The sequence below is a fragment of the Oncorhynchus nerka genome, linkage group LG22 (assembly GCF_034236695.1).
Source record: "Oncorhynchus nerka isolate Pitt River linkage group LG22, Oner_Uvic_2.0, whole genome shotgun sequence".
NCBI lineage: Eukaryota > Metazoa > Chordata > Actinopteri > Salmoniformes > Salmonidae > Oncorhynchus > Oncorhynchus nerka.
This window is the reverse complement of record NC_088417.1, coordinates 84,383,252-84,398,149: the sequence shown is the minus strand read 5'-3', so window position 1 is coordinate 84,398,149 and position 14,898 is coordinate 84,383,252. Positions and strand designations below refer to the sequence as shown.

Below are 14,898 nucleotides of genomic sequence, written 5' to 3'. Positions count from 1 at the left end.
TGCAAACTGGCTCAAATTAAGTTCCTACATCTGTAGCAGCGCTGGACAATAGTGTCCTGTAGACTTTATAGGAACATCTTCCAGGATAAGCAGAATAACTTGCATTTAATAGATTTGTTCACTAACTAAGACTGAACTACTGTTGTGCTAGTGTTTTTCATAAGAAAGTGAGAGTTTCTACATTCAAATAGCTTGCATTCTTAGGGATTTACTACTTGTGATTGACAGAAAAACAGAGTGGAAACATTATTACCTACAAAATATCAGTACATAGTAAATGCATAATAAAAATTTGATAGAACTTTTAAAATGAACATTACATTTTTTTTATTTTTAAGTATGACATCTGATGGAATTGTGTTTCCAGGTAATACAGAGGATATTACATGACCTGAAGAAATAAGATATGATTTATATTATCACAATCTGTCTAATGAAAAAATAGCTCAATTACTATCGTAATGATCAGATACATAATCATCTTTTCACAGTTTATCATAATCTTTAATAAAGATGGATTCAAATATATTATACAGTGCTAATATTGAACCTTTAAGAGTAGTCTAGAATGGCTATCATTTCAGAGTAACTATTGAACAGAAAAAATACATCAGAAAACATGTACATTATGAGATATCCATTGACATATTCATATTCACATTCACCTAAAACAGCTTGCACTTCATTGCCATTCATAAGATATTTCCGTTCCCTCCGATATATTAAACAAAAGGTTTAATGTGAAGATGTCTGTCTGTGTGAGGGTGAGAGCTGCATGATAATAAGCAGCCAGACAATAGCATGGGCTAGGTTCCTCTGAGTAGCTAGGACGAACCGTTGCTAAGCACTTCTGGTTGCTAAGTGAGAGTGAGAGGGGGAACATTTCAGGAGCCCTTGGTGCAATGCTGAAATCTGAGGGCATTCCTTGACTTCTGGTGCTGCAGAACTGTTAAAACCCCTGTCATATGACAGGATAACGGTGCAGTGATAGAGACAGTCCTAAAGCATCCAAAGTGTGATACAGTAGTTTTTTCCCAAGGTTAAATAAACACACATATAAACAACAACGATCTTAAAATAGGGCAACATCATCTAATTTAGGCTGCAGTATGTACCTATATTGCAATCATTTGCAGCAACTTGACAATAAAAAAAAATCAGCATAATTTATTTTATATAGTGCTTTTCATTACAAAGAGAATCTCAAAGATGAATAAAAAACAAACAAAACAAATGATCTGGTAGGTCTTGGGCAATGTTCTTCCACAGCTTCAGATGATAATGTGTTGTTCAGCCAGGAAGTTCAGAAAGGCTGGGCAGTAGATTTAGCGGAGAAAGCTCCGATGACACAGAGGGAACAGCGACAGTTATTTAGACATGCCCGGAGCTCTTCATCGGGTAGCTGTGTGCTTCTGAAGTGTAGCACATACCTGGGTACAGGGCCAGATCTAGCCTTTTGGGGGCTCTAATCGAGATTTGGGTGGCGGGGCCGCCCCACCAAGCCTGCAAAAAAAAATTTGTGTTCCCCCTCTCTTCCTGCAGTTCTACACATTTTGCCATGGGGCTTGGAGAGACATTTTAAATATTTTATAACAAATTTCATGCAATTCTACTAATTTAGCTTCAGAGATCAATCAATGGGGGCCCAATGGAAGTCAAGGCCACTGGGCATGTGCCCTGCTTTCCCAGTCGGTATTCGGCCATGATTAGCCTACTACTAGTTTAGAAAACTCGCTAAACTAACTTACCAATAAAAAAAGTGTTCGCTGACATGGCTAATTGAGGTCAGGGGCCTCCTAGTGGCCAGGGGCCCTAAGTGACAGCTTATGTAACTTATGCCTGAAACAGGCTCTGCCTGGGTGATGCTTCGGCAGCTAAAAGCGCTAGAAAGACCACCACACCTCGGCAGTAGTCAGGAAACAGTCCCCTACGAGGCGGACTCAAGAACAGAGATACAGTTGAAGTAGGAAGGTTACATACACTTAGGTTGGAGTCATTAAAACTAGTTTTTCAACCACTCCACAAATTTCTTGTTAACAAACTATACTTTTTCCAAGTTGGTTAGGAAATCTACTTTGTGCATGACACAAGTAACTTTTCCAACAATTGTTTACATACAGAATATTTCACTTATCGATTGTGCAACCAGGGCTGGTAAAACCTTAGATCATTGCTATTCTAACTTCTGCGACGCATATAAGGCCCTACCCCGCCCTCCTTTCGGGAAAAGCTGACCACGACTAAATTTTACCAACAACGACGAGACGGCCTACACGGAGGAGGTGAGGGCCCTCGGAGTGTGGTGTCAGGAAAATAACCTCACACTCAACGTCAACAAAACTAAGGAGATGATTGTGGACTTCAGGAAACAGCAGAGGGAGCACCCCCCTATCCACATCGATGGGACAGTAGTGGAGAGGGTAGTACGTTTTAAATTCCTCGGTGTACAGATCACAGACAAACTGTATTGTTTGACACAGTTGGACAATATACAGTATCAAGATGTGAACAGTGATCCATATCAACATTATCTTTAAATCAGGAAGATCGAGTGACGGGTAATAACTAAGATCTGCACATACTGGTGTCCTTGAGAGACCATTAGGACCACTGCTACAGCGGGGCCTCTCCTCGTCCTATCCACCTGCCTCTCAGTGTCCATGCTTTGGTCTTTAGGGTGGACCATCAGGCAGGTCTGTGGCACTGCTCTCCAGCTCCAGCTCAGTGAAGCTCACCATTGGAGGGACAGTGGGCCGGGACACAGGCAACCATTTGTACTGGAGGTCCTGTGAGTAGGGGCTCAGGTCCCAATCATAGTGCTGGAGCAGGTACCCACACGCTGCCTGAAACACAAATACACATGTCTTTCTGGTGGCAATAGAGATGTACCATAAGACACAACACATTATGTCCCTTTAAGACGCAAAACATTATGTCCCTTTAAGACACAAAACATTATGTCCCTTTAAGACACAACACATTATGTCCCTTTAAGACACAACACATTATGTTCCTTTAAGACACAACACATTATGTTCCTTTAAGACACAACACATTATGTCCCTTTAAGATGCAACACATTATGTCCCTTTAAGACAACACATTATGTTCCTTTAAGACACAACACATTATGTCCCTTTAAGACACAACACATTATGCCCCTTTAAGACAACACATTATGTTCCTTTAAGACACAACACATTATGTCCCTTTAAGACACAACACATTATGTCCCTTTAAGACAACACATTAGGCTACATGTACAATAGAGATGTCCCTTTAAGACACAACACATTATGTCCCTTTAAGACAACACATTAGGCTACATGTACAATAGAGATGTCGCTTTAAGACAAAACATTATGTCCCTTTAAGACGCAACACATTATGTCCCTTTAAGACACAACACATTATGTCCCTTTAAGACAAAACATTATGTCCCTTTAAGACAACACATTATGTTCCTTTAAGACGCAACACATTATGTTCCTTTAAGACACAACACATTATGTCCCTTTAAGACAACACATTAGGCTACATGTACAATAGAGATGTCGCTTTAAGACAAAACATTATGTCCCTTTAAGACGCAACACATTATGTTCCTTTAAGACGCAACACATTATGTCCCTTTAAGACGCAACACATTATGTCCCTTTAAGATGCAAAACATTATGTCTCTTTAAGACAACACATTAGGCTACATGTACAATAGAGATGTCCCTTTAAAATGCAACACATTAGGCTATATCTACAATAGAGATGTCCCTTTAAGATGCAACACATTAGGATACATGTACAATAGAGATGTCCCTTTAAAATGCAACACATTAGGCTACATGTACAATAGAGATGTCCCTTTAAGATGCAACACATTAGGCTACATGTACAATAGAGATGACCCTTTAAAATGCAACACATTAGGCTACATGTACAATAGAGATGTCGCTTTAAGACAACACATTATGTCCCTTTAAGACAACACATTAGGCTACATGTACAATAGAGATGTCCCTTTAAGATGCAACACATTAGGCTACATGTACAATAGAGATATCCCTTTAAGATGCAACACATTAGGCTACATGTACAATAGAGATGACCCTTTAAAATGCAACACATTAGGCTACATGTACAATAGAGATGTCCCTTTAAGACACAACACATTATGTCCCTTTAAGACAACACATTAGGCTACATGTACAATAGAGATGTCCCTTTAAGACAACACATTATGTCCCTTTAAGACAACACATTAGGCTACATGTACAATAGAGATGTCGCTTTAAGACAACACATTATGTCCCTTTAAGACAACACATTAGGCTACATGTACAATAGAGATGTCGCTTTAAGACAACACATTATGTCCCTTTAAGACAACACATTAGGCTACATGTACAATAGAGATGTCCCTTTAAGATGCAACACATTAGGCTACATGTACAATAGAGATGTCCCTTTAAGATGCAACACATTAGGCTACATGTACAATAGAGATGTCCCTTTAAGACAACACATTAGGCTACATGTACAATAGAGATGTCCCTTTAAGATGCAACACATTAGGCTACATGTACAATAGAGATGTCCCTTTAAGATGCAACACATTAGGCTACATGTACAATAGAGATGTCCCTTTAAGACAACACATTAGGCTACATGTACAATAGAGATGTCCCTTTAAGACAACACATTATGTCCCTTTAAGACAACACATTAGGCTACATGTACAATAGAGATGTCCCTTTAAGATGCAACACATTAGGCTACATGTACAATAGAGATGTCCCTTTAAGACAACACATTAGGCTACATGTACAATAGAGATGTCCCTTTAAGATGCAACACATTAGGCTACATGTACAATAGAGATGTCCCTTTAAGACAACACATTAGGCTACATGTACAATAGAGATGTCCCTTTAAGATGCAACACATTAGGCTACATGTACAATAGAGATGTCCCTTTAAGATGCAACACATTAGGCTACATGTACAATAGAGATGTCCCTTTAAGACAACACATTAGGCTACATGTACAATAGAGATGTCCCTTTAAGACAACACATTAGGATACATGTACAATAGAAATGTCCCTTTAAGACACAACACATTATGTCCCTTTAAGACAACACATTAGGCTACATGTACAATAGAGATGTCCCTTTAAGATGCAACACATTAGGCTACATGTACAATAGAGATGTCCCTTTAAGATGCAACACATTAGGCTACATGTACAATAGAGATGTCGCTTTAAGACAACACATTAGGCTACATGTACAATAGAGATGTCCCTTTAAGACAACACATTAGGCTACATGAACAATCACTCTGGCCAATCTGGCTAATGAACGACAAATAACAGCGCTGCTTGTGTCGTAGTGTCTTGTTCGTCCACTGCAGAGTGGCATTTTGGCAGGATCTCTGAAGTGACCAGTTTGATGCTAACAGTACATGAGTGACAGATCGTCCTTGCCTCTCCTCTCTCTCCCGAGAGAGTGCCTTTGCCAGAGGCGGTAAGGGGGAGGGAAGGGGGAAAGATGACTCACAGCTTCTGACCTACATCCCACTGCTCTCCAGAGTCCCCTCACTGGTCTCTGGTCACACCCAACCCATGCACTAGTCTGGCCAAAACAGAGACAACCAGCCACCTCTCTAGTGATTGTGCCTCAGTAATGACCACACTGCTGCAGTTGGGATGGGCCAGGTAATAAATCACAAGGATAAGGACAGAGCATGTTCAGGACAGATTCCATCAGGCTATTATTCCAATGCATGTCATTTAAAAAGCTTTAAAAAATGTTGATGCATGGCACTAATTTAGTGTCACACTAACATGACACTAACCCCATTTCTCTTCTCGTAATATATCCCTTCATGCTTAAAGGGAAATATATGATTGGCTTTACTTAGATATAATATATATCAACCCTTAGAGTATATCCATGAGTCTCACATCTTGTCACCTCTCATACCACTCTTATACAGTAGTAGAGTTCTTGGTTTTGCTGTAGAGAGAGAGCCCACTGGGCACAGATGTCAGTTCAAAACATGTCACCATCTCACTGGATTTAGATACAAAGTTGGGTGAAAAAAATACAAAATTCACTTATGTTGATGACCATTTGCAAATCCAATCAGTTTTCCACGTTGATTCAACGTCATCACATAATTTTTTGTTGTTGAAATTGGCCCAGTGAGAAAGCACTGCTGATGTGTGTGTAGGTGTGGAGGCTGCCATGTGTAAAGTAGGATGACAAATGGACTGTCCCCTCAGGGGTGGCCTGGGTTTGGGGGACTGGCCACGCTGGATTTCACTAAGCCAAACAGTGATGCCTCATCTCTTCCATGACATGAAACCGCCCTGTCACCCCCCGCTCCTCAGAATGGGTATGTCTGGGTGCAATGTTACCGTCACCGCCCACTGCAGCTTGTTAGCAGCCTTGACATGACAAGACAGTATATCACTTCTTTATAATGCAATATCACCTAGGATTTGAACTTAAGCATTGTGAATCTGTCTCAAGTACCACAATGGACACGTATAGGGCCTATACAGTATATACCATCAAAACCTGTTACTGGGTGTCTGTCCACAACAGGGAGGAATTGCATTCTAGTCAATGTATTATTACTTTTACAAAACATCAACATTACTTTTATCGCTTAAGATTTTGACCTGAGCTAGGTAAAGTGGCTGTTTTGATACAACAGGCTCAGTACAGCTCATCCTCTCAAACCACTGTATGTCTGTTGCCATGGTAACTGTCTCAAAGATATGCTTTCTGCTCTGGCTGTCATCAAATATCAGTTACTCAGAGAGACACAATATCTCATATATGAGTTTGAGACCTATACAGTATTTTCCCTATAAACCTACCTACACCATAATTAAGCAATGACACAATGGATTGCATTCCATTCCAACAAACAAAACACCTAAGCCAGCTAACCAGTTCTTATAGCAGCCATATGGCCGCCTTTGTCAGTCAGCACATCTGTATGCAGCGTTAGTATAGTTCAGCATCAACTCTCCCATGATAAGATGATCAGGGTTGAGTCATCCCTCACTACAGCCTTGTCCGTCCGCATGCACTAAATCATTGAACAGGAGAAGGGAGGGTGATTATTTTCTCCTAGAAAAAAAAAGATGTATGGAAGTTGATGACGTCCGTAAGCACACACCAGCTCCTCCTGTTACAATGCTGTGCCTTTGGAGTCTCTTACTGCTGCATAGTTCTGAACATCTGCAATTCCCAGGGTGAATGACAGGCTGAATGAAGTACTGTGGTGGTACCTACTGTTTATTTGACTGACAGTATCTAGTTCTATTCGATAAAAAGCAATAGAGAGTGAGTCATACTCCCTGCTGAGTGGATGATAATCTCCCAGATCCTTGTCTATCAGTGGGCATTAGAGAGCTCAGTACAGACACTCAGTTCAGTACGTCAGAGGAAGCAAGCTGATCTGGCAGGATAACGCTGCCTTCCAAATGGCACCTTATTCCCTATATAGTGCACTATTTTTGACCAGAGCCCCATGGGCATCACTACGGTGTCCCTATGGGCCCTGGTCAAAAGTAGAACGCTAAAAAGGGAATAAGGTGCCATTTGGGACGCAGGCAGGGTAGTAGGAACCCAACCTCCCCGCAGAGGCCTGATATGATCTGCCGACCAGGCCAGGGTAGTAGGAACCCAACCTCCCTTGCCGCCCCGCAGAGGCCTGATATGATCTGCCGACCAGGCCAGGGTAGTAGGAACCCAACCTCCCTTACCGCCCCGCAGAGGCCTGATATGATCTTTCGACCAGGCCAGGGTAGTAGGAACCCAACCTCCCTTACTGCCCCGCAGAGGTCTGATATGATCTGCCGACCAGGCCAGGGTAGTAGGAACCCAACCTCCCTTACCGCCCCGCAGAGGCCTGATATGATCTGTCGACCAGGCCAGGGTAGTAGGAACCCAACCTCCCTTACTGCCCCGCAGAGGTCTGATATGATCTGTCGACCAGGCCAGGGTAGTAGGAACCCAACCTCCCCGCAGAGGTCTGATATGATCTGCCGACCAGGCCAGGGTAGTAGGAACCCAACCTCCCTTACCGCCCCGCAGAGGTCTGATATGATCTGTCGACCAGGCCAGGGTAGTAGGAACCCAACCTCCCTCACCGCCCCGCAGACGTCTGATATGATCTGCCGACCAGGCCAGGGTAGTAGGAACCCAACCTCCCTCACCGCCCCACAGAGGTCTGATATGATCTGTCGACCAGGCCAGGGTAGTAAGAACCCAACCTCCCTCACCGCCCCGCAGAGGCCTGATATGATCTGTCGACCAGGCCAGGGTAGTAGGAACCCAACCTCCCTTACCGCCCTGCAGAGGCCTGATATGATCTGCCGACCAGGCCAGGGTAGTAGGAACCCAACCTCCCCCTTACCGCCCCGCAGAGGCCTGATATGATCTGCCGACCAGGCCAGGGTAGTAGGAACCCAACCTCCCTTACCGCCACGCAGAGGTCTGATATGATCTGTCGACCAGGCCAGGGTAGTAGGAACCCAACCTCCCTCACCGCCCCGCAGAGGCCTGATATGATCTGCCGACCAGGCCAGGGTAGTAGGAACCCAGCCTCCCTTACCGCCCCGCAGAGGCCTGATATGATCTGCCGACCAGGCCAGGGTAGTAGGAACCCAACCTCCCTTACTGCCCCGCAGAGGTCTGATATGATCTGCCGACCAGGCCAGGGTAGTAGGAACCCAACCTCCCTTACCGCCCCGCAGAGGCCTGATATGATCTGTCGACCAGGCCAGGGTAGTAGGAACCCAACCTCCCTTACTGCCCCGCAGAGGTCTGATATGATCTGTCGACCAGGCCAGGGTAGTAGGAACCCAACCTCCCCGCAGAGGTCTGATATGATCTGCCGACCAGGCCAGGGTAGTAGGAACCCAACCTCCCTACCGCCCCGCAGAGGTCTGATATGATCTGTCGACCAGGCCAGGGTAGTAGGAACCCAACCTCCCTCACCGCCCCGCAGACGTCTGATATGATCTGCCGACCAGGCCAGGGTAGTAGGAACCCAACCTCCCTCACCGCCCCACAGAGGTCTGATATGATCTGTCGACCAGGCCAGGGTAGTAAGAACCCAACCTCCCTCACCGCCCCGCAGAGTCCTGATATGATCTGTCGACCAGGCCAGGGTAGTAGGAACCCAACCTCCCTTACCGCCCTGCAGAGGCCTGATATGATCTGCCGACCAGGCCAGGGTAGTAGGAACCCAACCTCCCCCCTTACCGCCCCGCAGAGGCCTGATATGATCTGCCGACCAGGCCAGGGTAGTAGGAACCCAACCTCCCTTACCGCCACGCAGAGGTCTGATATGATCTGTCGACCAGGCCAGGGTAGTAGGAACCCAACCTCCCTCACCGCCCCGCAGAGGCCTGATATGATCTGCCGACCAGGCCAGGGTAGTAGGAACCCAGCCTCCCTTACCGCCCCGCAGAGGCCTGATATGATCTGCCGACCAGGCCAGGGTAGTAGGAACCCAACCTCCCTTACTGCCCCGCAGAGGCCTGATATGATCTGTCGACCAGGCCAGGGTAGTAGGAACCCAACCTCCTCCCTTACCGCCCTGCAGAGGTCTGATATGATCTGTCGACCAGGCCAGGGTAGTAGGAACCCAACCTCCCTCACCGCCCCACAGAGGTCTGATATGATCTGTCGACCAGGCCAGGGTAGTAGGAACCCAACCTCCCTCATGCCCCACAGGGGTCTGATATGATCTGTCGACCAGGCCAGGCCAGGAGGACGTAGTGTGGTGTGTATGAGGGGGTTTAAGCAGCTGATGTTGTTAAAACAATTGTTGCTGTGTTGGTTTTCAGAGTGCAATTACTGGACATCATGTGTCACCACCACCGGCCGACCCTGACTGCGAACAGCAAACATGGGACATCAATATTCCTGTCAACAGAGCCTGTCTCACATCTCTCTGTGCCATAGACAGATAAGCAGAGCGAGCTCTGATGATCAGATACTATGACTCCTGCCTCCTGCCCATCTAAGCCACCGCATATATACTACCAGTACACACCCATACACACCACGTTATCATAGACACCAGAAACAGGAAGTGGATCCCCTCCCACCTTACTGTCATTATGGCTGCAGCACACCTGTCCTCTTTCTCACCTGCCTCCCACTGAGTGTTCCAGGTCTGGACAGACAGCGTCTGTAACCCAAATGGCACCCTATTCCCTTTGTAGTGCACTACTTTTGACCAGGGCCTCTGGTCAAAAGTAGAACACTATATAGGGAATAGGGTGCCATTTGGGACGCAGTCGGACAGTCTCAGTCAGCGGTTGCTAGCCTGGTAATGACGCCTCAGAGGGCCCTGCACAGCTGGCCTTTTCTTACAAGCAGCCAATAGAACATCCGCAGCAAAACTTACCACCATAACAACATTACCCCTTTAGCCAAGAGGAATTCCTACTGAACATCCCTGTCCCTCTCTCCTGAGGGGTGCTTTACTTTCTGGAGAAACTGTAGACTTCAGGCACTGCAGACAGACCATTCCTATCTAAATGGTCAGTAATGTAGGACTTTGTTTTATCAACAAATGTACATAGAGCTTATAGTGTTAACATTTAAAGGACATTGGTAGCGTCATGTTAAATCCATTAAAAAAGATCAACGATAACTTTGGTGGAGAAAAATAAAATAAGAGTGATGAGAGGAGAGAAAAGTGATTAGAGTAGAACGATGAGGGAGGAGAGGAAAGTGATTAGAGTAGAGGAAAGGAGAGTCACCTTGAGAAAGACGTTGTTCAGCTGGACTCCGATGCAGTTCCTGGGGCCATTGCCTAGGCTGCAGAGGAGGTGCTCCTGTCCTGCGTTTCTAAGACAGACAACAAAGCACAGCATAACCAATCATTACATAACAGTGTTCTCTTCCCACTCGGTTTCATTTCTCTGTCCTCATGACTAGAGCTGAGACCTCGGGGTGCTGTGGTTTGTAGCTGTCATGTCCTGCCACGGTGCAGAGATGTGAGGTGACGACCCTGGTGATTAAGTCAGCAGCATCAGGGAGCCAACAGATCAGACAATGCTATCACTACCTTTAGGAAGTAGAGCTTGCCTACCATGTATGTAAAGCAGTGCTATATATTCATATCATACACAACAATGATTTGTGCCTATTCACAAATCCATATAATTGACATGTTATGTTGTCGTAGTACAGTATATGTCCATATACAGGTGCAGGATATTAATTTGAGCCAGAATCCTGCAGCAACAGGACATTTTAATTGTTATGTGGATTATGATTCATTTACATTTTTGCAGTGGTTGATACATTTTTTGCAGGGGAAATTAAGTCTGAAATTTCTACACGGAAATTACAAACTTCAGAAGCCTTTTAAAACCTCAAATACACTATACGTTTAAAATGTCCTGCATTGCAGGAAAGTTCTCCTCCAACAGGGTGATCAATTTAAGATCCTACATCTGTAGCTGTTGGACTGACAGCAGGAACTTACTTACTCGTCTCTGCACCACACACATTAACTAACATGTTTTTGATATAATTCTCTTTCTCCACTCGCATTACAGGAAGGAATTAAGTGGAGTGAGAAGAAACATATTGGCTTGCTCTGAGACAGGATTATGGACTAATGCACTAAGTGGACAGAGATGAAGTGCAAGTTCTGAGTGGCTGGCTTCCAGAATCATGCAGAGCTGTGTTTCCGACCAGATCATCGGATCCTGTGGTCAGTTTCAACAATGTTATTCTAATGTGTGAAATGGTTTTCCATCCCCCTTGTTGTGCTTCCTGGGAGTAATGCAACTGTGATAATGTAAACCATTTTGAACAAACATACTTGCAACAGAGTGTAGGGAAATATATACAGTATGTTCATGTAAGTATTTTCTACACTCAAGCTGACATAAAGGCACCAAATAAATAAGTGTTGCCTCCCCTTCTCTATCACTGTGTACCAGTGAGTGTGCAGTCAGTCACTATGACGCAGGGAGGGGGTCCAACAATCTGCCATGAGTCACACCTGCAGATGACTGACATATCAATCACCTCAGGGGTCAAGCATATCACAGTCTCCAGAAAGCAATATAGAAGAGGTTAAAAATCCACACAAACAATAACTGAATGTATAAAACCGTCATTGTTCAGTCAGAATGACTACTGTTTAGAGTGTCTGAGTCTTTAGAATGTATGCTTGCTCAAAATGTCTGCATGTTTAGTTACAGTAGAATGTCTGATTGTGTACATGCGTTTAGATCAATATGTTTATCGTCGTTATTAAGGTCAGGGTAAAAAAGATGCTTCCGGAGGAGGACCTGCACACTGCATGTGGTGTAGACAGGCACATAACGCGATTCCTGCACCTGGTGATCAAGCCTCGTTACATAATGGTGACCAATGTTCAAAGCCACAGTAATATCAGACATGCACATTTCCTAAATTAAACAATGTCATGATTAATACATATCTGTAGCAGTGACCCGCTCTGTGACTCACTGCTCAGAGAGGAAGGGCAGCTTTTGAGTCCCCTGAGCTCAATGTTCAAATTGGTTTATACATATGGTATATGGTGTCCCCATCTGAATAACATGCTGATTACGATGACATGATGAATAAAAAATAGATAAATGCACAATATTCTTTGTTAAACTATATATTGTCATATCTAATCAAATCTTGTTGGTCGCGTACACACACACACACACACATATAATATATACATATATACATACACATATATACATACACATATATACATACATACATACAGTGGGGCAAAAAAGTATTTAGTCAGCCACCAATTGTGAAAGTTCTCCCACTAAAAAGTTGAGAGAGGCCTGTAATTTTCATCATAGGTACACTTCAACTATGACAGACAAAATTAGAAAAAAAATCCAGAAAATCACATTGTAGGATTTTTTATGAGTTTATTTGCAAATTATGGTGGAAAATAAGTATTTGGTCAATAACAAAAGTTTATCTCAATACTTTGTTATATACCCTTTGTTGGCAATGACAGAGGTCAAACGTTTTCTGTAAGTCTTCACAAGGTTTTCACACACTGTTGCTGGTATTTTGGCCCATTCCACCATGCAGATCTCCTCTAGAGCAGTGATGTTTTGGGGCTGTTGCTGGGCAACACAGACTTTCAACTCCCTCCAAAGATTTTCTATGGGGTTGAGATCTGGAGACTGGCTAGGCCACTCCAGGACCTTGAAATGCTTCTTACGAAGCCACGGTGTGTTTGGGATCATTGTCATGCTGAAAGACCCAGCCATGTTTAATCTTCAATGCCCTTGCTGATGGAAGGAGGTTTTCACTCAAAATCTCACGATACATGGCCCCATTCATTCTTTCCTTTACACGGATCAGTCGTCCTAGTCCCTTTGCAGAAAAACAGCCCCAAAGCATGATGTTTCCACCCCCATGCTTCACAGTAGGTATGGTGTTCTTTGGATGCAACTCAGCATTCTTTGTCCTCCAAACACAACGAGTTGAGTTTTTACCAAAAAGTTATATTTTGGTTTCATCTGACATTCTCCCAATCTTCTTTTGGATCATCCAAATGCTCTCTAGCAAACTTCAGACGGGCCTGGACATGTACTGGCTTAAGCAGGGGGACATGTCTGGCACTGCAGGATTTGAGTCCCTGGCGGCGTAGTGTGTTACTGATGGTAGGCTTTGTTACTTTGGTCCCAGCTCTCTGCAGGTCATTCACTAGGTCCCCCCGTGTGGTTCTGGGTTTTTGCTCACCGTTCTTGTGATCATTTTGACCCCACGGGGTGAGATCTTGCGTGGAGCCCCAGATCGAGGGAGATTATGAAGGTAGCGGAGTGAACATGCCGTGGCTCAGGTCCTCGATGATCTTCTTGGACTTCCTGTGACAGCGGGTGCTGTCGATGTCCTGGAGGGTGTTGGGCTGACCGCACCTCCTTCTGGAGAGCCCTGCAGTTGCAGGCATTGCAATTGCCTTCCCAGTTGGTGATACAGCCCGACAGGATGTTCTCAGTGGTGCATCTGTAGAAGTTTGTGACTTCGGGACTAAGCTGAATTTCTTCAGCCTCCTGAGGTTGAAGAGGCGCTGTTGCGCCACTTCACTGTTATGTTGTCAGCAAACTTGATGATTGAGTTGGAGACGTACATGACCAAGCAGTCATTGGTGAACAGGGAGTACAGCAGGGGGCTGATTAAACATCCTTGTGGGGCCCCCGTGTTGAGGATTAGCATGGCGGGGGTGTTATTGCCTACCTTCACCACCTGGGGTTGGCCAGTCAGGAAGTCCAGGACCCAGTTGCATAGGGCGGGGTTCAGATCCAGGGCCCCGAGCTTCGTGATGAGCTTGGATGGCAGTATTGTGTTGAACGTCATATCAAATGTTGTAAATATCATATTAAGAATACACAATGAATTACAACGCCCATGTATCTTATTTTTGGGAAGTTTGATGCTTCTGATGTAACTCAATAGATTAAAGCAACATTGTAAAGTGCAATAATTTTCAAATACAAAATACATAATTTCTACTTCAATGTGAAACGGTGGATGAGAGTAAGTAAGATTTCTCTCAAGCATGAAGGAAATTGCACTGACATTCAACATGAATGGGCTCATACTGAATGTCAAGGGTTTAGTGTTCTAGGGCTCCACACTTCTCTCTTCCTCCCGCACAACACACATTATCAATGACTAGCCAGGTGTGAATGAGCTCCAGCAGGACATCTCGCTGTCATCCTTCTTCAGGCCAATGCATTGTCACACTTGGCCAAGCATCCCCACTCAGACAAGCATCCCCACTTGGGCAAGCATCCCCACTCAGACTTGTCCAGTCTCTACATCCCTCTGTATGGTATCACAGCCGACGTTTCCACAG

At 44.6% G+C, this 14,898-nt stretch overlaps 1 protein-coding gene across 2 annotated transcripts in view; it reads right to left on the bottom strand.

Annotated features, from left to right (window-relative positions):
* Window positions 1-310: 310 nt before the first annotated feature.
* LOC115105893 (putative cytochrome P450 120) overlaps window positions 311-14,898 on the bottom strand; it is a 45,828-nt gene continuing 31,240 nt past the window's right edge. For both annotated transcript variants that reach the window (XM_029628366.2, XM_029628365.2), the window contains exons 10-11: window positions 10,796-10,883; window positions 311-2,843 (exon numbers count right to left, since the gene is read on the bottom strand). In XM_029628366.2, coding sequence (XP_029484226.1) covers window positions 2,673-2,843; window positions 10,796-10,883 — 259 coding nt within the window. In that variant the 3' untranslated portion in view covers window positions 311-2,672. The remainder of the gene's footprint in view (window positions 2,844-10,795; window positions 10,884-14,898) is intronic.